General features: G+C 39.1%; 1 protein-coding gene across 2 annotated transcripts in view; it reads right to left on the bottom strand.

Annotated features, from left to right (window-relative positions):
• Hh (hedgehog signaling protein) overlaps window positions 1-27200 on the bottom strand; it is an 84880-nt gene that overhangs the window by 3411 nt on the left and 54269 nt on the right. For both annotated transcript variants that reach the window (XM_072010109.1, XM_072010108.1), the window contains exon 3: window positions 5725-5986. In XM_072010109.1, coding sequence (XP_071866210.1) covers window positions 5725-5986 — 262 coding nt within the window. The remainder of the gene's footprint in view (window positions 1-5724; window positions 5987-27200) is intronic.

The raw sequence follows: 27200 nt of genomic DNA, 5'->3' as shown, positions 1-27200 counted from the left end.
CAGTCTACGTGGGCTATTAGGGAGAGCGAAAAAAATATCAGAGGAGATACATCGAATGATACCTCGTGGATAGCAAGTCGTATCGACGTTGTCGCGGACAGAAATTTAAATTCAAATGAAGCCTGTCGTCGGTGAGTCGCAACAGCGCGATATAGAGAGCCACGTTCTCAGGGGAAATCGCGATTATTCCCGTCGAACAATCGTTATTACGGGGTACGACGGGGTAGTCGACAAGGGATGATTACCACGAATTTCTCACGGTTAGCTCGTTACACATGAGGCGTTCTCAACCGTGTTCGATTCGTCTGGTCGACAACGGCGACACCGCAGTCCACGGATCCGATTACCTGATCAAACCGGACCGGATCCCTTCCGGTTCGAGGCCTTCAACCACCGATGAATTCCGACGTTTCGCGGCGGAAAATCGCCATCGTGCCAGAGAACGTCGTTGCGTTTCGTTAATTCACTGTAAGAGCGACACGAGCAGGGAAATCGAACGTTTTGAGAAATCAGTCTCAAACGAACGAGATATTTGAAGGTGGAAATTATTTGAAAGTGCTAAACTGTTCGAAGTTGAGGATTCAGGTAATCGGTAAAAACGTTGAAGTGGAAAATATAGAGCTAATAGAAAGTTTGAAGTTTAGAACGAAGAGTCGGTAGAAAGTCTGAAGTTGAGAATGAGGAATCGATAGAAAGTCTGAAGTTGAACATGAAGAGTACGGTAGAGAGTTTGAAGCTGAAAATTTGAAGTTAGCGAAGCTATAGCTAGCCGATCATCATTTTCAGCAAATAAAAAGCATGTTTTCATTTATAACTCAAGTGATAGTCGTCAGATTTTATGCGCGCGCGTGTGTGTGTGTGTGTGACTACTCTATTTAATGAACGAACCATCTTTAGCTATCTTTGAAGATTTTTCTTCTTACTTGACTTTACGATGTTGGCAAACTGTGTGCAAAATGTCTTTCTATTAAACACGGAATACAACAAACCAGAATAACCAGGAATAGGTTGATAAAATATTCAGTAAACGAAATTAAAAACACTGGAGGGGTTGAATCTTCTACGGAAATTTTATTTTTCTTTTATTCTCAGAGTTTCTTTATATAGAAATAAAGCAGAGGATGAATTCGAAAGAGGTGGTAGCTTGTTCGTAGAATTATTCGACACATCGTTGCACAAGTGAGTTGAGCATGGAATTGATTGGAAGAAAGTTTAGGGGAGATCGTGAGAAAGATGGAGAATAGCGATTGCGTGAATTGTCGCCAAGGGATTGGGTAAGCTGATTAACCCTCGGACATCCGATGGGGTGAATATCACGCAGCTAATATTGAGTCAGATACGATCCGATAACAAAATCTTTTCCATACTTCAAGTTTTCTTAGATCAACCAATCCAAGCCTTCGTGCGTTCCCACAATTTTATTAATTTTCTATTGATCCTTCCATTATAGTTTGATCAAGAATAATTTTCCACGAAAATTCTACTAGCCACACTAAATGATTTTCCTCGAATTAACTGTTTCTTCTTTCGATTGAAAAATCGATCGAAAATTTAAGCATATCAGACTACAAAATCTAGCAGAAGAGATATTTGGGGAATCTCGTAGAGAATCGTCTCGAGGTAAAATCTGTCGGCAAATCGAGCAAAGCATCTTGGAAGGAAATCGATCGATCGATCGATCGATCTAGGAAGATGGATCAGAGAATGGAGCGAGGGCGTCGAAATCGTGATACGCGTGGCTCGCGTCCACAGACGATACCTGTTTCTCTTAACTGACCGTTCCCTTGGTCTCTCGAATATCGTTCTTTCGGCTCGTATCGATTTCGCGGCGATTGTTACGCTGGAATCTAATTCGAACCGACAGGCAAGCCTAGATTTATTGACATTTATTTTGAAACTCGAGCCTCGGCCAAACCGACGAAACGAGCCTGCACCCCCGAGTCCTCGTGTTTGGTCCTTTTTAACGTTCCTTTTCTACCCGCGGTGTATGTAGCTTATGAGAAATTTCGTTCAACCATTCTGTGAACGTTTCATGCTCGTATCGTCGCGTAACGAAACTTGACAACGTTGAATTATACGATAGAAATATTTGGCCATTTTATTACCTTTGTCGTGCTTATCATCTTTACCTAAATCTATATGCACGCTGTCGATAAAAGAAATTACTGCGTGGTTAAGACTAGCTGGCAAACTAAGTTGGACAACGATGATAGAAAATGAACTGAAATATAAAATGGAAGAGGACCAATCATGTCAACCATGTAACGTCGGAGAAACAGAAAATAGAAAGGCATGTACCAAGCGACTGCACAGTGTGTAGAGAAATCAGACCAACTACATTGAGGAATAAGAAATGGACAGAAATCGTAACAATAAAAACCGCAAAGCGCATATTGAAACTAGCAAACTCCACAAAGGAAAGCACGAACTCGAGAGATTTTTGCTCTGAATAGAGAAGAGACCAAGAACAACGACCAAAACTGAAATAAAATATCAAAGACTGACAGCATATGCTCGCATACAGCATTGTAGCATAGAAATATACGTGCTGATGTCTTAGCTGATATGTCTTGGAATAACGAGACGAAATGAACTAGAAGATATAAGTATAATAATTTATAATCTAAAATATAATCTAAATGATAAGTTAGGATATAGCTAGATATTTTAGATTTCTACAGATTCAGATAGACAATGAATGAAGACTTAACTGTAAGGAATAGATTACGATAGAAATAAAATGTATCAAACGTGCACAGAAGAGATTGTAATAAGCAGAAGCCTCGATACTATAAAGAAATACAATACAATATGATAGAATACAAACTTAGTTTCACATCTTTACTGTTTCTTTTTTCATTTTTATTTATTTCTATCACAGTCGAACCTCTGTAACTCGAAAGCTTCTGTAAGACTACAGTTTTCTTCGTTGCTTTCCGTTCCGTTGCGAAAACCTTTGCAAGTCGCAATAAAACTTACTTCAACTCGAATTATTTGCCACATATCCATAGATGCATTCTCTTACTTGTGGAACTCGACTTTCGAATACTCAGACCTCTACGAGTCCAAGTTTATCTCAACAAATCAAAGTTTATCTCTGTAAGCTCCAACTTCTATCATCAGTGCTTCTGCAACTCGAAGTGTACTTAAGCTGCGTCCACAAGATGTGAGAAATCGATCATCCTGTATCGTCTCCTTTCTTTTAACTGTTATGGTTGCTTCGAGTAACACAAGACGACGCAGGCCGTACCTCTGGTTCTTCGCCTTTCGATCACGGACTTGGAAGCTTTCGACTGCTTCGAAGCTTGGACTTTTCGATCCATGGAAGCTAGTCGTTTTTCGTCAGTCGAGCGCACAATTGCCATCATCTTCCGCGTCTTTTTCTTTTGCCATTCGTTTTGCCAACGTCAACTTTTGCATACGTGTGCGTTGAATAAAGCGAGTTTCAAGGGGAAGCTTAATTCTGGAAAAGTGAGCGTAACTGTGCCATTGTACGAAGCTTCCACACGTCGAATTTTCGTTTGTGTTAGATCCTTATTTATTTAACTCTTTCCTTGAGCTTCGAATTACCGAGGTTCGACTGTATCGGTTTCTCTTCTTGTTCTATTCTATTTCTATCTTCTGTCTTTTCTTTGAGTCACGTCTTTTCACGATTTGTGGATTTATGCAGATAAATAAATAGAATCGAATAGAAATATAATTCCTTATGGAATTTAATTCATATAGAATAGAATATTCTGTAACAGGAATATTCTAAATATTATATGGAACCGCGCTCAATTAGAATTTCGATCGACTATTTTTAATTTCTAATTCCGCGAGGTAATCATGGTTTAAAGTTTAAAGACTATATTTAAATACAGTTTAAACTTTACAAAATATATATATTATATATATGCTGTATGAATAGGACTGTGAAACACGTAAAAGAATGGTCGCGTTGCTCTTTGTTATCCTCGATAGATAGGTCTTGGCATACAAGATATATTTCTCTGCCTCTATCCTCGTAGAATAACTTCTTTCACCGAATGCGATCATTTTCTACAATACCCTGAAGATCTATACAAGTCGGTAAAACAGATAACTTCCTCTTGGCAGAGAGGCAAATGGCGCAGCAAGTAGATTTTCTTGCAGCAGTGGTGCTCTTCCATAAATAAACCAACCAAGCACCGATCAAAGCAAAAATAAAATAGCGTCGTACACACGACGAATCGTTTATGGTTTCTTCGTATAACAGATTTGATACCACAATTCACTGAAACAGCGATCGATTATCGAAAAGGATTCACGGATTGTCATTACCTTGCGATATTTCTTGTCCTATAAACATTTGTTTATAAATTTTTAATAAATCTGTTTGTCCGCAGCTAATTTTCTCTTCTTATTTCTATTCCAAAATTGCGCACTCGTAGAAACAATACTTCGCATCGTAAATTGCAAGCTTTGATGCTTCTAAAACGGTTCCACGATCGCCAAAGATCGTTCGTTCGTTTATTCCATAAAACACGGCGATATCCGGAGGATTGTAAATTGCGCGTGTGATTTGAAGAGATTTCAGGAGAAATTAGGTGCCGGAAACGATTACAAACGTATAACATGGTTAGGTGACTCGAACATTGGCTCGCCAACGTTATTTCGGCGTGACGAATGAAGTGACCGTGACAAGGCGGAACATCCAAACGCGTGTCTCCACTGGAATGTTGATTGATAGCGATAATACAATTTATCGGGCATCGATAGATAGATCTGGATGTCTTCGAACCAGCGAATAAATTTTTGTTGCATCGTTTCTCGAAAAAAATATTAGCGAGTAACACCGTGTCATCGATATCTGCAATTTAATTTTACTCATTTACGAATGTAATTTAAAGAAACAAAATTCGAGTAAAAATTTGTTTCATCTACTGAATATTATAACAGGAATATTAAATATTGTATTTAAAAATGTCTGTGTAAATTCCACTGATTCTTAAGTTTTTCTAGATTTCTTTCCAGCGAGATAATAACTTCATATAACGATATTAAAAAATCTAATATTCCCTGGTCGAAACGTGGAAATAGAATGCAAGAGACTATCGACCGACTTGTGTAACGTTGTTGCGCCGGTGGTTCTGACAAGGCAAATCGTTTTTGCCCCTGGTAATTGAAATTTACGCGGAACTTAATCGAAGCCGCCGAATTAAAGGAGCGTAACAAGAAATTACACGAGAGCGTCGACTGCAGCTTCTCGGCAGGTTGCTTTTATCGATCAATAACTTCCTCTTCATTCTTATAGATAAATACCTACATTTAAAATACTTAGGATATTTCAACGTGAAAAACGTTTTTCAAACGCGATTTATTTCTTTAGAAGTTAATGGAAATATTACAAATAAATATTACACATTTAGAATGTATTGCATCGAAACCCGACGTAGCTTCATTTTTTCTTTCTTTTTTTTTTTTTTTTTTTTTAAGTAGTTCATTTCTCTAAAAATTACATGAAATCTAAAGTACTTTTAAAGTATTTAAATTTGAGACGTGTATGCAAAAATTCAGTACAATTTCTTTCTAGAAATTATCCTACATCTGAGGTAAAAGAAAAAGAAAAAGGAAGAGAGAAGAACTTTCTTTATAATAGATCTAATTAATTAATTTTATGTTTGAAGTAATTTTTCTAGTTGAAAAATGATTTAGTTAACGAGACCATCTAATTAGAGAAAATAATGAATAAAAGATACTAACCAGACTTGACAGAACAGTGAATGTGGGACCTAGACTCGTAGTAGACCCAGTCGAAACCAGCTTCGACAGCGAGCCTCGCCAGCATTCCGTATTTCGAGCGATCCCGATCGCTCGTCGTCACGTCGACGGCACGTCCCTCGTAATGCAGCGAATCCGTCGCGTGTTTTCCCTCCTCGTCCCAACCCTCTGTCACCCTTAACTTCACTCCCGGCCACTGGTTCATTACCGAGATAGCCAGGGTATTCAGCTTCTCCTTACACCTCTGTAACAAAACGCACCCTCGGGTTACTCGATTGATAATTTGCAACATTTAGCAATTTAACCGTAATTGTGGAATGATGACATTAGGACAATGAATAGAAATATTAGAGAACTGAGAATGCTAACAAACCATAAATAATTTAAAGATATTCGACGCAACAAAAATGAAGAAGAAATACTCTTCTACGTTTTACAAGTTACGCTTAACAAGTTATTAACTAACTAAACGCATTAGACAAATGCGCTTATTTTTCCATGAAGCTAATCCTTTCTAGAAGTCCAACAAAAATTGAATAAATCCAGAATTCTGCTACATTATTGCTTGCAAAAGCATAAGAAATATCGTTAATCCCTATTATTAATAATAGAATTTGAATATTTCTATGAATAATAGAATTCGTATATCTATTGTTTGTTATTTCAATCATCAATAATTGATTAAAGCTAGAGGTTCATAATATTAGGTCGTCCCAAAAGTTTTGGTCTGTCTTAATAGAACGAAATGTGTCATACATAATTCAGTAAAAAGAATATAAAACAAAATATGTTGTGCGTTTATTGTTTCCTTATAAAACGAAAGAAACTTTAGGAGGGACAACCTAATATATTAACACAACCGTGGAATAATTTCTTTTCCTCATCGCGCTCAAATTTCCCGTCAAAGTTACAGAGAAAACCAATGACTCTGAAAATCCTCTGGATCTATCTCGTATTTAAGGCACCCTCTCGCGCGAGACCAATCCCTCGACTTCGTTTTCCATCCGTGAAACGCAAACAACGGTCTTTTTCTCCTCTTTTCATCTCCGTATACAGTGAACCACGCTGGACCCTTCTTTCGAGTTAGTTTTTCCTTCACAGTTCCGCTTAACGCGATTTTCCTTACAGGCGCGTCTGGACGAGGATTTACGCGATTTCACGCGGATGCACGCGGAAAAAGGCGTCGCGTCGTGTGTAACTGCTCGACCAGGTAAACCAACAGCCCTTGGAACGAGTATAGGACGGGAAACGAATACGTGTGTTGGCCGGACACCAGGATTTTAAGGGTCGTGTCCGTGGCGAATTAGCAGGCAAACAGGAGTATAAATACGATCGGTATCGAGGATCATTCAGTCACGGCGATCCTCTTCTTTTTTTTTTATTCTTCTTCTTTTTTCCTCTCGTTTGCGACTTAAAAGCAGAAGACATTCTTCTCTATGCTTTATGTATTCTGGTTGTATACCTGAATGACAGGAGAAGCATTGATGGTCAATGGAACGCGCGAGAAAGTGTGCTCGAGGATACCAGTGACTTTAGGTTACGGGAAGCCATGGAGATTTCGGTAAACCCTGTTTAATTCACGTAGCCAACTACGGGAGCTGTTTTCGGTTTATTGTGTGATATAAGTAAGTTATCCGTGGCTTGTAGCGAGTACATTAATCAAGAGTTAGAGTGTATAAATTTATGCGTTTATGAGAAATTTGGGAAGCTATGGGGGATCCGAGTAAATCTTATTTAATTTAACAATTCTCGTAGGCAACCACGAGGCTTGTGTCTAACTTATTTCACATGTAAATTGCACATAAGTCAATTATTCATGGCTGTGGCGAGTAGATTAATTAAGCGTAGAAGTTTATGCATTTATGAGACATCTGGCAAGCTACGGGGATTCGAGAAAATTGTTGTTTAATTTAATAATCTTGGTAGGCAACTACAGGTACTATTTTTGGTTTGTTCTATGACATAAGCAAGTCGATAGTTCCAGCGAGTAGTTTAATTAAGAATTAGAGCGCAGAGGAAATTTAAGAAGCTTGTAAGACTCGAGAGAAATTGATTTAAATTCTTCAATTGCTGTAGACTCTTAGTCACTTTATCCATATTATTTCTTACTGTACCTAAAGTATTCAATATTTTCTAATTCTCCCAATATTAACTAAAAACTAATACCTCATAATATGCAACAAGTATAGTCAGACATGTAAACTTTACCGATCTTTATTCATCTATGAGAAATTTATAATGTATGTAATACACAAAAATATATTGTAAAACACCCAAATAAAAGTACCTTTAATAAACGGGACAAATTTGAATTCCATGTCTTGTATTAATACAAATATGAATTTGCATCTGTAAAAATTCGCCGACAACATACTGTTCGTGCGGTATAAAGTTCGAGTTTCTGAATTTTACGACGTTGAATCTCGAATAGTCCTCTCTCTTGCTATATACATCGAAACTTCAAAATCCTGCATCAAACTGTCCCCACGCAAAGATCATTAACCGAGAGCAACGAAAGAACTCTTCTCATTGAGTCGATTCCGCCACGGAGAAAAGGATTTAAGGATAGCTATTGAGCCAGTGCACGATATCTCGTGACATGTTTGGCGCGACGCTTGGCACGGCACCAGGCGTGCAGCTCCGTTTCATTGAGAGAGGCGGACCGCGTGTGTGCCGCTTAATTGAAATTCATCCGACAGCCGATGGGCGTGCGATTCGCTTGTGGCGATTGCGTGCACGTGGCCGTGACACCGTGCCGCGAGAGCAACGAGCCCGCTTTTCACCCGCGAGACGAAAAAGGGGAGGAAAAGGGAGGTCGAGCAGCACGAAACGAAGAAGAAGGCGGGACCGGTCCCTCGAGCTGTCGTGCACCGCTCAATAGGGGCTAATTGCCGCAAGGAGAGCTGCAAATTCGCGGTATTGTAAGGTTCGTCTCGTTTTCGTGCCCCGCTGTCGAACCGGGTATTGTCGGCCGCCTCTCGCGCCTTCTTAAACCATCGTTTCAATGGCACGACTTGAGTTCCGATGCAACTGGCGTCGCATGCATTTCCACACGAATTTTGGCATACGTAGGGTGGAGTATGTGCGACGACGAGAAGGATTTCCAGGGTTCTGCATTGAAATTCTAATGGCGAAACTTTTGCTTCGGAACTTTAGTTTGCAGTTGGAACTTCGGCAATGTAATAAAATTTCTGGTGTCAGAATAGAATAGATATCGGATGCCGGTTATTGTGTGCGAAGGTGAGAAGGGGTGCAGGGTTTTGTACTAAAGTTTTAATGGAATCTAAAATTGAAAAGATTTTAATTTCGAAAATAAATTTTGTAAATTCTCGAATATCGGCGATATTAACTCTTTGCAATGCAATAAAATGACAAAGGATTCTTGGTTTCCTGGCGTTAGAATAGGATAAAATAGAATAGAATAGAATTGGATGTAGAGACGTGTGAAGATAATTTTGCAGTGAAATTTTAATTGAATTTAAAATTAAAAAGTTTTAATGTTTTTAATTAAACCTTGCAAATTCATGAATACACGGGGTTTATAGCTCTTTACAGCGTAATAAAATGTCTCACGGAATTCTTGCTTTTGTGATATTGCAGATAAAAGATATACGCTTTCCACCTTTTATGGTAGATAGGAATTAAAAATGTAGGAATTATGTATGACGATGTTTAAAATGTGAGAACTTGTAATACTATATCTGATAGTTTGAGCCTTTTTCAGGATATGTTAGAGGAGTTGAACAAAACATGTCGTGCCTAAGTAGTACTATTGTAATAAGTAGATAAGTAGATCAGATTGTTTATGTACGTAAAAGAATATTTTACAAAATTACTAAAAAATAAATATTGAATGCCTATATAAATTTTATAATACCTAGTTATATTATGTACAGTAAATTATTATTCCTTAGGGTAAAATTTCCTATATAAAGTATTCTCCATATAACACGAATATCAGATTTTCATCAAAAAATATATTATTACAATTACAAATATTTAAGAACATCATTCGATAGAAAATTGCGGCTTTAACCGAACGAGAAAATGTATCAGATTAAATATAGCCGTAAAAATAACTGAACTTAACATTTCACGAATCGATAAGTATATGCACCCTCTGGAATATTTTTCATAACCGTAACTTTGAATTACTTTTATAATTCTTTTAAATTTCTCCGTTTTACTTTTCCGCTTATCAACAGATCGAACAAAATGATTGGCCATATGTTGCAATAAAATGCGTGTCTCGGAATAATCGCGCACTCATCGCGGGATAATCGGCACAAGGGGAAGCCCATTGTTATCGAATACTCATGGGTGCGATCTGTCACCGTGAATCGCCGTTTCGAGGGCGCGGCCCAAGTTTCGAAAATTACCTTTGTTCCCATAGTTATCCACGATTTCCATTGAATCCGCGTATGGAACGAAGTTCCTCGTAGTGGAACCCGCGCAAATTTACACAACGAAGAAGTGCACAGGGCAAACACAATGTGTTTTCATACCGATGATTTATCGCTTCCGAAGAAAGCGCGTGTTTGAACGGACGTTAATAATTTGCACGGCCAACAGTGTGTACTATGTTAGAGCACATTGTCAAATAGACAGGGAAACATTAGACTTGAGAAAGAGTAAAAGAGTCAATGCTCGGGCTCGCATGGAAATATTTTACGTGTCTGTTTTGTCTGGTAATTTACTGTGTGGATACTGCATAATATTAGGATTTGTGACAATTTATATGTTGCTATTAAATTTTTATTTTAACCCTGGAACGCTATCACGAATTCAATTTCTCCCATATGAATACTTATTTTGATACTACCGTACCCCCATAATAAACGCTATTACAGTGTTATTTGTAATTCCTGCAAACGGTAACTTTCCCATCTATCGAATAACATTGAATATTGAAATAACAAAGGAACTACGTTTCTCTGACTTTATTGATTTTTAATCCAAAGAAAATGTACTAAGAGTGGAATTTCCTTTGCGATAACATGTTTAAATGTGTCTTTCTTCGACATTAACTTCTAAAGATTAAGCGGAGTAGCTTCAAAACTACTATTGTCTCTAAGATTGTTTATAATACGAAAAATATTAAAACAGATATGTATATATAGAAATAAGAAGGGAAAGCTCAACAAGCGTCAAAGTTACGCGACTAAACAACGAACATCGGAAAGTCTTCTTTCGTTCAGACCAGGTTACGAAAAATCGTCTCAACGGCGTGTTAATTAAAAATACTTTAATCGTATTTTCGATCGTTGACCCGAGTCAAGAATCACGATTCGTTTCGAGAAATATTTCGCGCACGGTCTTTGTGATCGCTATTCTTTCTCTCCCTTCCTTCTTTTTTTTCTTTTATTTTTTTAAACCTCCTCTTCACCCCCGTGTCTGCCTCCCTTCCGCCCTTGTGCCCCTAATGGATTACGGACCAGGCCATTTTTCAGCCGAAATGGATTTTCATAAGGGCCGACATTCTCGGCTTTGGTCGACCGCGTGCATTCTCTACCATTCTCCGTTTCACTCTATCTCCGGTCTGCCAAAATGTTTGTAAATAGATGTAAAGTCTGGGAGGGGCTCAGGGGGTTCCCCGCTGGGTGAACAAGGCACCCTATGGTGCACCACGGCCGGTACATTTCTCGGCCTCTTCACCATTCTTCCCGGCCACCTTTTGTATTTTCTATCACCTCCTTCTACTTTTTCGCTCTTCCTTCCTCCCTCCTTCGTGCTCTTCCTCCATCCTCCCACTCGTTTCTCTTGCCGCTTCTATGTCCCTTCTGTTTTTCTTCTTTTAATCTTCCCTCGTGCTCTTATTGGTTATTAGTCATCTTAGTACTCTTTCGAAGTTTCATTTGCATTTGATTCTCGGTCAGGTACACGCTATTCAAAGATATTCGGATAGTCGTTTATTTTTCATTTTATGTTAACGACGAAACTGCAAGTCGAAACGTAACCGGCTTGGTTCTCCATAATCACGGTGGTTACGCGTAATAGTTGTTGTTTATCGATTATTATTGAAAAGTACCATTTGGCATTTTACGTAAGACACGTATTACGCGAACGAAACGACCTGATTTATAATAAGGTAACCGGAAAATAAAAGCAGCGAAACACGTTCAATCTGCGTCGAATATTATCACGTGTTTTAATATTTGTAGTCGGCGGCCACTTGTCGCTTTATTATGGGTGTCATACTTCTTCTATTTTCTTCTTGTTACATAGTTTGTTCGTTGGAAAGTTAAATAACGCGAGTTGTATCAAAATAGAAGTTTCTACCATTTCTATGTAAGATTAAACAATAAAATAGAAACCAAGGTATCCAGGCGTCTGCGCGTCGCCAGACGAAACACGATCTCGCCGAAATTGATTTGCGAAAGGTTAGTGAAAGTGGAGAGCAACTTGTCTCGAAGCCTGAAAAATCAGCGGAGCGTGAATGGACGACGCGTATCGACGCGTAGCTCCTCCTCGACGGCGATACGCGCGTGACACACCTCACGATATTACAATCCGATCGTCGACGACGCGTGAAACACGGCCGCCGACAGGTTTACGCGAAAATTTTCCACACCGCCAAGGAGAGGAAGAAAAAGAAGAAGAAGAAGAAGAAACTCGAACGACTAGCGAGTGGAAGAACGTTACGAAAGGCGAATAAAAGACAAAAAGCAAACCAGTTTTCGGTGGATGATGGATACGACAGGGATAATGTCTTCCAGCTCGAGCAACCTATCTCTGCCTCATCTCTCACCTCGATACCCGTTAATTATCGAGCGTCTATCACTTACACCTGGTTTACATGCATCGTATCTTATCTCGTACGACCGAGCGGCCGTGTTAATTCCACGACCAGCTGCTACGCGGTTAACCAACTCGAGTTAGCCAAGCAATTTCAATTCCGTATTTCCGAACAGCGTTATTCGCGTTAGATTCTTACTTTAACTTTTACTTTTCATTTCTACGATGGTCCTCGTGAAATTGGACAGGGAAGAGATATCGCTTGGTTATATCAGCGATATTTTACTACGTCGTCAGCTGGACAAAAATTTTAATTCCGTATACGCCAAGTTTTTATCGGCGAATTATGAGTTTACTGTCTGCTCCGTTTCATACCACCGTTTTATACTGCTCTTCGAAGAGCTCTTTATTACTTTTTATGGCTTGGCATCAGATACGTTATTAGTTATCGTGACGTGTTTCAAGCATCATTTTCATTCGACAGAATAAATCAAAGCGTCCTCCTTTATTCGATCATTTTCGCTATCGAAGAATTAAGAAAAAGGTTTCTGACACTGTTGACACTTCTTATGGAATTATAAAGAAATACGCGAAGAGAAATTGATTGGTTGATATCTCGAAATCGGCGTCTTTTTTTAATGTATCGCTTCTGCAGCAAATGGACGATTCGCTAGAATTTATAGGAAATTGAACGACCCATTGACAAAATCGAAAATTATTATTCGTGGATTTTAGAACTTTGAAAGAAAGACAAGTACTTAAGAGAAACGTTGCTAATATTTTTAGCGTTAAATGTCGGGCTGAGTCGCTTTTCGCTTCGACAATTCGCATTCAGCCGCGTATTTCAATTCTTAAACGTATCGCTGCTTGCTCGAATCTTCTTTCCTGCCGTTCCTCGGAATCGCTGGAAGCAGAGGTGAGAAGGTCAAGGAAAGGCGCAAAGAATAAAGAAGACGAAGAAGAACATAGATAGTGAACGAACGAAGGGTAGAGAGAAGAGGAGGGAAAAGATGGGCCAGGTTTGGGTCTGAAAAGGGGGTTGGGTCCCGAGATGAACGAAGATGGTGAACTCGGCTCCATCTCAGTATCCAGACTCTGGGCCCCGCCCCCGCCGGTTCTCTTCTCCAGTCCTTCTCCACCTCCAGGCCCGTTTCTCAGCTTCACCTTCGTGTCCAGACCAACCTTTTATTCCGTTCTTCTTGTTTCAGTGCCTCGTACACGTTCCGCTCTTCTCTCCCGCTTACGTTCCCATCTCTCCCAGTCTCTTGGTCCTCTCGTGGTCGATTTCTTTTCGTGGTCCTCCCCACCAGGCGGCGTTTCGTTCGTCACCTCCTCCACCTCTTCTTCCAAAGCTCTCTTCACAGCATGATTCGAGGCCCCGAAAAAAGAGAGAGTAGCGGCCACAGTCTGCTTCTTCTACTCTTTGCTCTCGATATTCCATTCACTAGAGACGAACCGCCCAGGCGTCAGCTGATCTCCGGTCAGGAAGTCACTTCCGCTTCGCTGGAAACGGATCCCTCGACACCTCCGACTTCGTCTCTCAAAGCTCGGCCAAGAGCGCTCCTTTATCGGTTCGCTGATCATCGGGAATTCGAATTCTCAGACAGTGAGATGTCCCGGATGATTCTTTTATGGGGCTTTAAACGACCCACCTCCCCCCCTCTAGCCGCTACTCAGAAACGCCGACTCGAGCGTAAAACGTCATTTTCTTCTTCTCTTCCTCCCTCCTCCTCTCTATACTCTCTTGCTTCCTGAAGATTTTGCCGAGCAGATTTTGCGCCATGTCGCTTTTTCGATCGTTCTTCACGAATACCAGAGGGTTTTTACTTCGCTTTGATATCGTAAAAGACAAGTAGGGGTTCCTTATAGAATTTCTGGTTTAATTTAGGTACGGAAGAGAAGCAAGAGTTGGGTAGTATAGACGTCGTTCGAATAATTTCAGACGTCAGGAATAAAAAACGAGTTTCATTTTTCCTAGGATAAAATAATTTCAAAATTCCATTTACTTTTAACCTGTCGCGTATTTGTAAATCTTCCTTTGTATTTGCTTCTGGGGCTGAATATCGTGCGTACGTATCTGGTAGCGGATGAAAGAAAGTTCAGCATTGATAACACTATGAATTTTACTAGCTTTTATGCTAACAATGTTTTGTTACATGGATAACAGTCACCAGACTCTGTCATATATGTTACATTCATTGCTCTTATTGCACATAAATCCATTTTGTAAAATTCTGGTATCTTATTATACTTTATAAACTCTTTTTTTCTTATCTTTTTTTATCTTTATAACTAACTGCTTGCTTTCTCCTATTCAACTGCATCAACAGTAGCCTTATCACGTCAATATGCTCTTCAGTTACAATCACTGATATATCTTCTGATAGTATGCCAATAGGAATATCTTCACTGTCGGTTTCTTTTGCCTCCTATTTTTAAATAGACATTTTTAAATGTTGAATCAAGCATGGCAGGCACGAGGTTGATCGATCTGAACGATTGGTGATGCACGCGTTGGAGGACAATGGCCCAAGGCCCAAAGAGATGACACGGCAACAATGGGGCCCGTGTTTTGAAGAAGACTCGCGCGAGCTCTGTCAAGTGTTTGTCGAGCTCTCTAGATGGTACCAGGTGAAGAGCAAGAGCCTTCGCTCCTGGACGACCTATCTCACGCTTCTTCATCTTCATCCCGCCACCCTCTCGGCTCTTTCCACCTCAGCTGCGCACGATTACCAGTCCTTCAACAAGCATCGAACGGCAAATAACCGACAACTTCCACTTTCTATCGATTGTTTCTTCTGTTTTCTTACGTGGTAAATTAAGAATTTCGACTTTGAGTCGATAGTTCGTTCAACGAATTCGTTCAGAGATTGCTTGGTAAAGGAAGAATTTCGCGTTTGCGTTAACAAGTTCTTCCGTTCCTTCGTTTAGAATTCGTTCGGCGAATCGAGAATTTTGACTTCGAGTCGAAAGTGCTGTTTCGTTAAATCGTCTACAGATCGCTTGGTGAACTGGAAATTTTGAATCTGAATCGATAATTTCTTGCGTCTCGATGAACCATAAACTTCAACTTTCTTTCTTTCCGGAAATAGAAAAATCCGACTATAAATCGATAGCGTTCTAACTAGGCTCTTCAACTCCAAGCCGGTAAATTCCTTCGTATCTTCGTTTATGGCCACGAAAGATGCCCGTATCCATGATGTCGATCGATCACAACAATTTTTGCGGTCACTGTCGGCAACTTCGAATTAAATTTCGAACAACGAGGCGACCATACTTCCTGGAAGCCTACAGAATGCGAACTTCGATCTCCGTATGGAATTTTCGAGACTCGTGGACAGTCTCGAATCTCGTCGACGTCCTCCTGGCTTAGGTTACATGCTTGTTGCATACCTGCACGGCTACACAATCGTGGAAGATTGGACGTAACGCGGGACCATCGATTGATCAGCGAATAAATAATTCATGGCAGATTCCTAACGAAAAGAACTTTGAACTTCCGACGCGTTCCAACTTGATCGATGTCAATGTCAACATTCTTGTGACGGACATGTTGTGTGAGGATATGGTTAGGCTGCTCTTAGCTGATGGATATTTTCTCAAAGTACCAATTATTAATTATTAATTATTAATTACGAGGTTGGTACGTGTGAAATGTTGTTTCTCAGAAGATCCAATTTGACGAGGTAATATAAAGGAACTATTCCGAGCTATTGACGACTGATCAAAAATTAAACAAGAAGAATATCGCGAGAAGCTTTTTAGCAACCGCGAATAATTACAACAATCGTCTGATTAAAGTTAGAGGAAATCCTATGAACATGAAATCGTCGAGAAGATTACAGCCACCTCCTCCTTTCCACATAGAGAATATTTGAATAAATGAATTATTTGAAGAAAAATAGTAAGTGAGAAATTCCATTTCAAGAATTCGTGAGTTCTACCCACAAACTTCCTCTTGCGTTACGATAGTTACTACGATGGAAGCAATAACTGCAATAAGTGATTGCAGTGAATTATCACCAAAGTTACAACGACTGTAACGGACCGAACAAACTTCTGCATAGCAGTCGAGATGAAAGTTGGCAAAAAGTCTAAGCTCCCAACAAACGTTGCTCACCGCTGAGCAAATTTCTCCAGTCTATATCAAAAACTCATTCACTGACTAATTATTTTAACGATACTCTATAACCAATCACATTATATACATTTTAGGTATCATCGCATGTCACGTACAATTTTGCATTTTCAGAAATCTCACAAACGCATGAACCTGCACCTTTTTAACCCAAAACGCCTACCGAACTAACATTTTCAGTTACCACCCTAAGGTTGACACCGCCTAACTTCCCAACCACCCCACTTCCTCAACTACACTAATTTCTCAGCCACCCCAAAGCCTTTTCCAACACCATGGTCTCTCTAATTTCTAGCCTAGTCCGAGGAGCGTTTTTCCTGGAAGCGGCTTGGTGGATCGAACGATCGTACGCGATCCAAGTTGCCTCGAACCTGTCCCGTGGAACCGATCGCGGGCCGTGGTACTCGTTGTCCCGGTCAGCTCGGGTTACATCCTTATTACATACCTGCACGGTAGACACGATCACGAGCACGGACCAGTCGAGGTGGTGGAAAGAAGATCGAAGTCGACGGGCTGCGAGGCCCTTTTGTCTGTGGGAACGGATTACCGTTCGCTCGAGTTAGAGTCACCTCGTTCGGGACGATCGACCGCGTACTATACGAAGAAAGAGAGAGACTCTGAACTCTTCCGAAGTCTACGTGAAAGTAGAAAAAGAAAAGAGAGTGAAGGTGAAGAGGGGCGTGTTGTTTTCGCCCTGAGGCCACATCACGCCCGTCGTCGACAGGAACTACGACGAACGCGACCGCGGGTGATGAAGCCTCGAACCGCGCGATCGGTGCACGCCTCGTCGCGTCCACTGACTCGTCACTCAATCTTCTCAGCTCCTTCCTCCTTCCTCTGTCTTCCTTTTCATTTATTTCTCGCATTAGGCGTCGCTTCTTGCACCACCCTCTCTCTACGCTGTATCCTTTTTTATTCGGCTCGAAGATGTTTCTCTTGATAGGTATCACAGGGATCGGTCGAAAGCCATACCGATGAAGCTGGCAAATTGAAATGCAGAGAAACGACAATTACCGGCGCTGTGTTTCCAAATTTCTCACGAAGCTGTTTACTATGCTTACCTTTTTGCGGTAGATTCTTGAAAATAAATTTCCTACTGTTTCAAGTAATTGTCAATTAATTATAGCGTACAACAGCGTCATAATTATTTATCGTTCTAGTCGACGCACGTATGGTAAGCCGTATAACGATAATAAATGAATAATAAATCAATAATAAAACTGAGCAACACACAACGTGTTGGGTTACAGTCTCGAGTCGCGTTCAATCTAAGCGATTCGCACCTAATTCCACGTTCTATATGCTCTTCAAATAACCAAGACGAGATACTATTTCGAAATTCCAAACAGTCCGTACTCCGTAAATGCATTAACACGGCTATTTACGGTAGCGGTTATTCTATTTATCGAGTCCATTAATTGTCAACGAAACCCTCCAATTACGTGAAGCATTCTAAAAACGTCTCCAACGTTCCACTCGTCACTCGGCCACTCGCGCGAAGAAGAGGAGAGAGAAGGCTTTTACACTTCGTTCCTCGAGTGTGTGTGCATCCTCGAAATACTTTCACCGTCACCTAAAATACTGGAAGTGGAAAGAAAAGAAAGAAGCGAAACAAAAGGACTGAACATCGAGAAATTGCCGTCAAGTAGAATACACTTCCAGGGAACAACTACTCGATGCTGGAATATTCTATTCCAAACAGAACACGGAAGAAACGTCGAGCAAAGCAATAAACTCGAAACAAGAGAACACAAGAAGACCATTAAAGGCGGAACACATCTTTCGCATTCCGGCGAAGAAAGCCGGTAATATTATTGACACACGTAACGGCGTTGTGCGGGGCAAAGGTCACAGATATCCAGATGATCAATTATTCTTCTTATCATAAAAGTTTGTGAAAATATCGATGAATCGACTCGTAAACCGTAGCTTGAAAGTTTATTAAACGTGAATTTTATCCTTTCGACGAGCGTACGTTTAATTGCAAACTAAATAAGCAACGTTCATGGAGGGAAAGTTATTTTTAATTTATTTTCATTTACTCGATGCTTAAAACGGATTATTTTCACAAGATCTGATGAAAGAGAAGAACGATTCGCTGGTGCGAATGTAAAAATCGAAAAAGTTTCATATAAAATCAACGGAACGACTAACGTTGGATCCAATAACAATTAAAAATATTCTAAGCAATATTAGGTATAAAACAGAGAAAATATTGCAAATAAAACAATGTAATAACTCTAAAAATAGTTACATATTTAACAAAACAGTAGCTGTGACAATGACAAAGAAAAAAATAATTGCATGTTTCCCCTCTTAATAAATTTTTGATCGAATTACATTCCATGGAAGAGAAGCAAGTGTTCGGATACTCTTAAGACCTTTTAGCTGCAGTATACACGACGAGCTTTTAAGTTAAGGACACGAAACGTCCTACGCCTTTCACCTGGCCCGTGAGAGTTATTTAAAAGCCGACTTTTTTTCTCGGCTTCCCTCGCTTTTTCAATGGAGAAAGCTGTTGAAACGCGTACATCCGAGTTTTATGGGCAGACAGGGTTACTCGGTTGACTGGGTTAGTCTCGTCTGGTTAGTGTGATTGTTTCGTTGAGTAATTGTGTCGCCTTATTGTGTCGAAAGAATGACGCGTGTTTTGAGCGAAGGAGGATAGGCGAGATATCTTTTTGAACGGCTCTGGGTGAATCGTCCGGTGGTTTCCTGTTTCGTGATGAATGGACGCGGTTGTGAAGGTTGATTTATTCGAGGAGTGTGACTTGTCTCTTCTTTATTTGAAAAGTTTAGAATTCGAGGTTAATGAATTTTATTGTGGCACCGTTTTTTAACCTTTGACACTTTCACAATTTCTATCTTGTTTTCGAAGAAACAGTATTAAAACTCAACGCATTTTATTCTTTATTAAAATCGCCATTTCATTTAGTTTTGCAGGTGAATGTGTATTTTCTCATCTTGCTCGAAGGATGCAAAAAGTAGTAATAAATATTTGTCTTGGTAATTATACCTTTGGCTTCCACAAAACTTCGTCGATATATCAGCTACTTTTACAAGATTTATATCTTCGGACCAAACAGGTTTCCATTTTCGTGTATGTCGTTAAAATTCTTCTGTTTAATCATAAAGCGACATTAAAACAAAAAAAAAAAAAAAATCAAAAAATATAGAGTTCCACCACATGACCTTTATTCGTAATTACTTGCTATAAATTTGAAAAAGAAAAAAAAGGAAGAAATATAATGCACACAGTGTATAAAATTCACACACTGTTACCACAGATCCACCGAAATGTCCTTAACTCAAGAATCTCGTCGCGTATCTCGCGGTCCATGAAAAACGAACGAAAGAGAGATCGAGAGAAGGAGCATGCTCTTCTCGAAGAGGATTAGAAGAGAGACGAAGTCGAAAGAAGAAAAAGAGAGGGAGCAGAGAGAAAAGGAAAACCGTGGGTATACGTATACACGGAGTGGACGGATATCGTGTTCCAAATCGGGATCCGAGGGATCGGGTTATTAGGATCGAAATGAATGTAAATCCCCTTAACACGATCCCCGGCCAAAACACGGCTACCCGCGGCTCCGAAAGTGGCCAGATTAGATACCGTATGCTGGTCTGTGAGAGGCTGCCTCACCACGATCCTGTAGGATGTAGAAGCCTGATCCTATCTCTCGTCCTTCTCCACGTCCAGTGCAGACCCTTTGGGGATCTACTCTGTGAACGAGCCTTAAATCTCTCGCGGACACCGCACCGCAAGGAATGCCTGGTGCGCGGCCGACCTAACGAGCTTTTAATCGTTGAACCGATGAGACGCGACGTCCCAAAGACACGTGACACAGCGTCGTCACGTGCCCTCGCATACCCAAATTATGTCACCCTTACTTTCTCTCTTTTCTTTTTCCTCTCTGCCTTATGATTCCTTACAAGGGAACCCATACATTCGAAAAATTATGAAATTCTGCGGTCACGTGCAGGATATGTATTACGCAGGCAAATTTACGAGGGAAGAAATTACGACACCTCTGAAAAGCTGGCTATTTTCCGATTTTGCGTTACAATTCGCGAGCTGTAAGATACGGGAAAATAGTTTTCGGACAAAAGTTCTTTTTTTTTTTTAATTAGGGGCTATCATGTGATAGAAAATTTATCGCTGACAATGCAAAATGGAGAAACAGCCCGATGGGGTCAATCTCACTCACTTGAAGCGAATTTGGCGAGCGAAAAGAGATTGCGTGATACTTATTCATCGTCATCCTTCATTCAGGTGATCCTTTATAAAATGATCGATCGCGTTTCTTCCAAAATGGGAGAAGATACGAAAAAATTGATCGAACGAGAAATGTTCGGTTCCAAGGGAAAAATATTTCGACGTTGTAGGTAGAAACGACTGCATGATCTCGAGGTCAATACATTTCTTTTGGATGAGACCTTATATTTTTTAAAATGGTACCCTATACTTTTTATACACCGTCCGTTTCGTTTTTTTAATTCTCTAGAAAAATGTATTGAGGTGCTTGGATCAAAAATTAACGTTTAAAAGACAGTTTAACTTTGATGTCGAAAAACTTATCGTACGAACGACAAGGAAATACAACGCGGTCTATACTCTTTTGTTTATATCTTTCTTGTCTTTCACACGATAATTTTATACGAAAATCCTAACAAGCTTTTCGTATAAAATTCTATTTAGTAAATATATCAGTAAATATATACACAAGCTTAACAGATGGACTGCGGAGCCGAGGTCGCTTGGCTATTCCATATAACTGAAATATTTTCTTCCTTAGCTACTTTTATTTATTCATTTTCTCTTTTTTTTTTTTCACTACTTTTCCTACTCTCGAGTCTCGAATTTTTATTATTTCAATCTTGTCCATCTTAACATACGAGACAGGTTTCTAATACCTTAAGGAAATGTGTAACATCAGATTGAAACGAGGAATCACACGCACCGATAACCAACTCTGCATAGACCAACCTAATAATTACTAGCTACTTGTTAATATATTTCACCCTCTTATCGGAAAACATACAAACAGTACGTCGCATTAAGAAAAAAGAAAAGAACTGGAAGAAAAGAAGCAGAAACAGCGGGATACCTGTAATTAGCAGAAAATGGTATCTACGTGCTACGATGCTTTGTATAAATTACGTCGATCCAGCCGAAGATAACGGAACAAGGCTGCAAATTTCTCGGGGCGACGTTTCAATGTAGCTTGCTACGCGCAGGAAATCAATGTTCCAGTGAAAGCAACAGTTTTACCTGTTGATATATCGACTGGTCCCGTATCGACTCGATTTAATCGAGTCTATCGGAACTGGCCAACAAGAAACGTACCATTTACATCGATCCTATCGATGCAAATCAAAACGATAAAGTTCAATCGGGCCAATTACACGAATGTTCTACAAACGATTTAATCGAACCTACAAATACGTACAATCAGCATGTATAATCGTGTTTTACTTGTTATCCAATCGGCATTATCTTTAATTACTCTGTAGTTGTTTTCATTGTTCGTCAAGCTTTCGTACGTGGACTGCCGCCGACGTTCACGCAAATTCACATTTTCGTCAACGTAAAATAAAAGCAAAGAAATACAACCTAAATATCGTGGAAACTTATCGCACCCTCTAAATATATCCAATGAGTACTTTGCTTTCGATATGTCGTATATTTTTGTATACTGTACGCGTCGTGTACATGTAGTTTCGCGCTTCTAAAAACTTCTTATAGACGCATAAACATCCGCTGTCTGGTCGTATGTATCGTACAACGCGTTATGTTACATCGATGCGTACGAAATTTCGTTTATTTGAAGCTTGCATTCGACTTTTCTCGCAGCTCATAAAGATACATCGTGAATCGAAAGCAATAACTTACTCGGGAATTATTTCGATCTTTTCACAATGAAGACAGATCGTATTTTTAAGAAAGTTTAGTTCGAATGTTACGTTAGATCGAGAATCTCTAAATATAAATTACGCATAATATTTTAACGTTTTATATCTAATAAAGACGCTACGCTAAATAAGTATAATAAATGTTTAGAAAAATCTTAGAATAAGCGATGAAAAATCCGCCTTCCTCAACAAAATTTTGGAATTTCCAACGTAACGAAATACGTATATCAAGATTAAAAGACACGTGTATCACGATGATAAATCCATCATTCAGCGATAGAAAATAAATGTCAAGGGGAGCGTGTTCGCATCTGGCGAGTCAACGATCTGAAAATAGTCTGGATGATTGATCGTGCTAAAACCCGCTGCTAAAAGCCGATTGTTTTCTAAAACAACGGTCGAACGGATTCTGCCAATTCTAAATCCGACTTCTGGAAAACAAACTTCGAACGCAGCACCGAAATACGATAGAACTGACCTTTGTTTCGCAGGTGACGAATGAAAACGAAAGACTGGAGACTTTGACCTTGCGCGAAAGAGAATCCTGACGTAGTAAAGTCCATTGATCGGATCACGAATATAGAATGCGGTCCTTGTGGGTATACAAAATTTGAATGGAGCCGAGTAGTTACACAATTTCTATTTTTATTTCGCTTATCGATCGATCGAATGACGTGTGACATTGATTCGAAGATGGTTGTCACCGTGTAGCTCGATCTGCGAGCAACTTAATTGAACAGTCAAGTTCAACCCTTTAAAGATGATTGGGAAATGTTATCGTAAATTTTATTCTTTTCTTGTTCCAATTTTTTATTTAGCTTTGCTTGGGATATTAAAATATATATTATTTTTTTCGGAATTTTTTCTTCGAGAAAATAAATTATTCTTCTTTTACCATCATTTTATGAAGAGGATTGATTTAATACGAAATCATATCGAAAATGAAGAATATTAACTCGACTTAATCCAACAGGATTCGATACGATGTTATTTTACTGCCCGATAAATAATTGAACTTTGATTTGATTTTTAATTCAGTTCGACTTATGTCCATTTAAAAGCTTTCAATTTCTATTTGCAATAGAAAACAATTAAAAAAAGAAAAAGGAGAGGGAGTAATAGCGATAAAAATGAAATTGAAATACCATTCAATAAACTTATCACAGAGACGCTATCTAAATTGATCGTTACTTCAGTCCCAAACGAGCGAGCCTTATCAAAACTGAATTTAAATTCCACCAAGTGGCATAAAACCGCAATAAACGATTTAACTATCGCACTATCGACCGAACGACTGCATTAACTATCCTAGACGTCGCTACTTTATTGCATCGTGCGCCTTTTCACGCTTTATACGCGTCGAAAACGACGTAAATCGCGAAAGTTCGTCGTGAAAAATCGTTGAGAAACTCAATTAACCAGCCGACCCGATTAACTCTTTAGCTAGTACGCTGTGCGTTGCATTATCGTGCAAACGGTTGCATTAAACGCAGCTGGTGTTCTTTGGCTCGCTGTGCAACTAACGTTCGCGAGCGTGCGAACAACAATCTGCGTTGGCAATTAAGACGTTAAGCATCCCGTGATCCTCGTTTGCGACCAACGTAACACATCGACGCGGCTAATTGACCGGCTACTAATTAATTACGCGTATTAATCACCAGTTAATTCCGCCGTTTAGCTGCTCTTAGCTAGTCGCGGCTAATATTTACATCATTTTTTAATTTCTAGCTTCGGTTAAGTTTGTTCGTTTGAAATTATTTTCAATGGAAATAAACATCCTTTTGTAATTGTATATCTGCGACGTTGAAAAGTGTTATTCTCTTTAACGCCTGAAAGACGAACGTAACAGATGACGAATGAACGCAAAGTGATGACAGCGAATTAAAAATTACGTAAATCTTAGTAGACGACGACGGAGCATTCTATATTTTTAAATTTTGCATATAATTTGGACAAGTTCTCTTGAAAAAGTAGCTGTCTGATTTTGAAAGACTAGTTCTGATGGCAATGCAGAATACGATATAATACGAAAGTTGGTAGAGTAGTATTAAAAGGAAAGTGATCTAGGTCTATGATTCGTGCGACGACAGATCCAAACTTGAAATATCGTAGTCGTTCCTGATCAAGATACTGTCTGGTTATGAGGAAATACAATAACAAGTGATTATAACCGGTTGTGATATCGTTTTGATTCGAAAAACAGAAATTAATCGCTGGTATAAATGAGCTGCTTGTCGTCGAGTAAAAAGAACTGACAAACAGAAGAATAAAACGCTAGCGTCTTCCTGATATTTCCGGATAACCCGTAAGATACATTTCACAGAAACCGAGTGTCCGATGTCTTTGTTCGATAACGTTAAATGACAATAGGTCAGTTACGACGCCACGCTCTGTCAAGGTTTCTGTAACACGTGATCTGCTTGCGAAGCATAGCAGAGATCATGCTTCAGAACATGAATCAGAACGTTTGTGTACGTGTAACTTAAGTACATTCCATAAATTCCTTAGATAATTACAAATACACTGCGGATGTTCTTCTAATTATATTAAAAATAGTTTTATGAATGCAACTAACAAGATAGAACGTTCATCTGTCTCGTGCACCAAGATTTCTAAATCTTAATAAATTACTATAAATCTCTACAAATCTCGCATATTTTTTTTATCCTATTGTATTATAAAATAGGTATGTATTACGTATAAAGACCAGTTTGGATATCTTGCTGTAAAATTGCTACTAAAATTTCCTACGTTTAAATCTTATCTAAATGTATATATGTCTATGATACAATAAAATCTCTATTTATAAACCGAGCTGAATAATTTTGAACGCAAGATATTGTGAAATTAAAAGCTTACAAAATCTTAATCAAGCATTGATACAACGACAAACGTATAATTTTCCTTGCATAGATTCATTAACAATAATTTATATAATACAAGCCACGGACACGATTGATTGAAAGAAGAAAATATGAACGGAGAAAGGAAGAAAGGACAGTCGTTTCGAAGTGTGAATTTTTTGGAAATGTACGTGTATGGATAGTTTAGGGAAGTTTTGACGTTAAGTCAAGATTGAAAGCAGGAAAGCGTTTCCCGGAGCAGCGGTCAACAAATTACATGGCGTTTTATGGTTTGCCAGGGGAATTATGCGCTTCGTGGGCGGACGATTATTTATCTTGTCGTCCCCGTAATTACTTCGTGGCCACGGGTCGAGATCTTCTAAGGCACGTGACTGTGAATCACACCGGTGAGCTTCGTCTCTTTCGGATTTCTGACGAAGAGAAGAGAGCGGTGAGAATCGCGAGTTCCAACGTTACATCCGAAGTCGGACGTGCGTCCAGTAAATCAATCAGAAGTATCCTACAGTCGCTTCGTGCTAGTTAACATTAATCGATCCAATAAACGTGGATCGAGTTTAATTACCGATTTTGTTTATAATCGACGTTCGCGCCGTTTGGCTCGTTTTCTGTTCCTTAAACCTGACTTTGCTGCAAATAAGAAGCGAAATTTATACTGATGGAATCTTGAGAAGTCAAAATGGGACGTATCTAATCGTTTTAAACGATATTTGGATTACATTAATATGCTTTGAACTTGAAGTTATACCTCGGTGAAATGCACTGTGTTATAGTCGTGACAAATGAAATGGAACACGCGTCATAAAGTCCAGTAAACATTAATTAATTATCAAGATAGTTATGATGAAACTTGATATCGTATATGAGTATTTATTACGATGAAACATAAAGATGTGACATCCCAAATTGTAAAATTTTTAACTTCTTTTATACTTAAATTTCGTATACGTGCTGCTTTGTTCAGAGATTCAATTAAAACTCTGAATACATTTACATAGCAGTGTTACGAATTCTATCCATAATAAAGGAAATTTTATGCAGTAGATGGATTTTAATAAAGCTGCTACATGAAAAATTTTAGTCGCGTGGGAAAGTGGCTTCTAGATATTCCGTGTGTTTCTCGTCCGATGTTTCGTTTTTGCTCGATAAATATATCAGTAAAGTACATATTTGACGATAAATAGCTAAAATGTTACTAAAATACTCGAAAATTAGACCATAAAATTTAGACGATAAGAGAACTGATATTTCCCAAGACAATCCACAAATATTACGCGTCTTATCTGCCTTTACATTCCTATAAATTGAGCAATTTCTATACTAATCCTCTTTCAGTCTTCAATAAACATACCATAACGTACTGAATTACTTCTCTGTATCGAATATTTGATATTTCATACTTCATTGATTTTTATAATGACAATTTATATATTAATAAAAATTGTTATTTGATTTAATTGTGCCGTAACAATTTTCAAATTACAGAAAGCTAAAAGCTTTTCATTTATCGCATCACTGCGATCCATCATCGAGGCTCAGAAGGACAGAATCTTTGGCATTTAAAATTTACGGAAGCAAGAATTTCTAATCTATCCTACGATCTGTGCGTTAAACAGAGATCAAACGATAGATCTTTCGTTCGTCCCGTAAGTCACTCGACTCTAATCACGTTTGTTAACGAGAACTAGTTGAAAGTTTGCGTCAGAAGCCGGCAATACGATCGATTGTTAAGATAAAGAATGTTTCGAATCGGCTCGTTATTTTGAATTCTGTCACGTATTATCGCCGCACGTTTTTAACCATCGAATATCGAG

This window comes from Bombus fervidus, chromosome 9 (genome assembly GCF_041682495.2).
Source record: "Bombus fervidus isolate BK054 chromosome 9, iyBomFerv1, whole genome shotgun sequence".
In the NCBI taxonomy this organism is placed as follows: Eukaryota; Metazoa; Arthropoda; class Insecta; order Hymenoptera; family Apidae; genus Bombus; species Bombus fervidus.
This window is presented reverse-complemented; position numbering and strand designations above follow the sequence as displayed.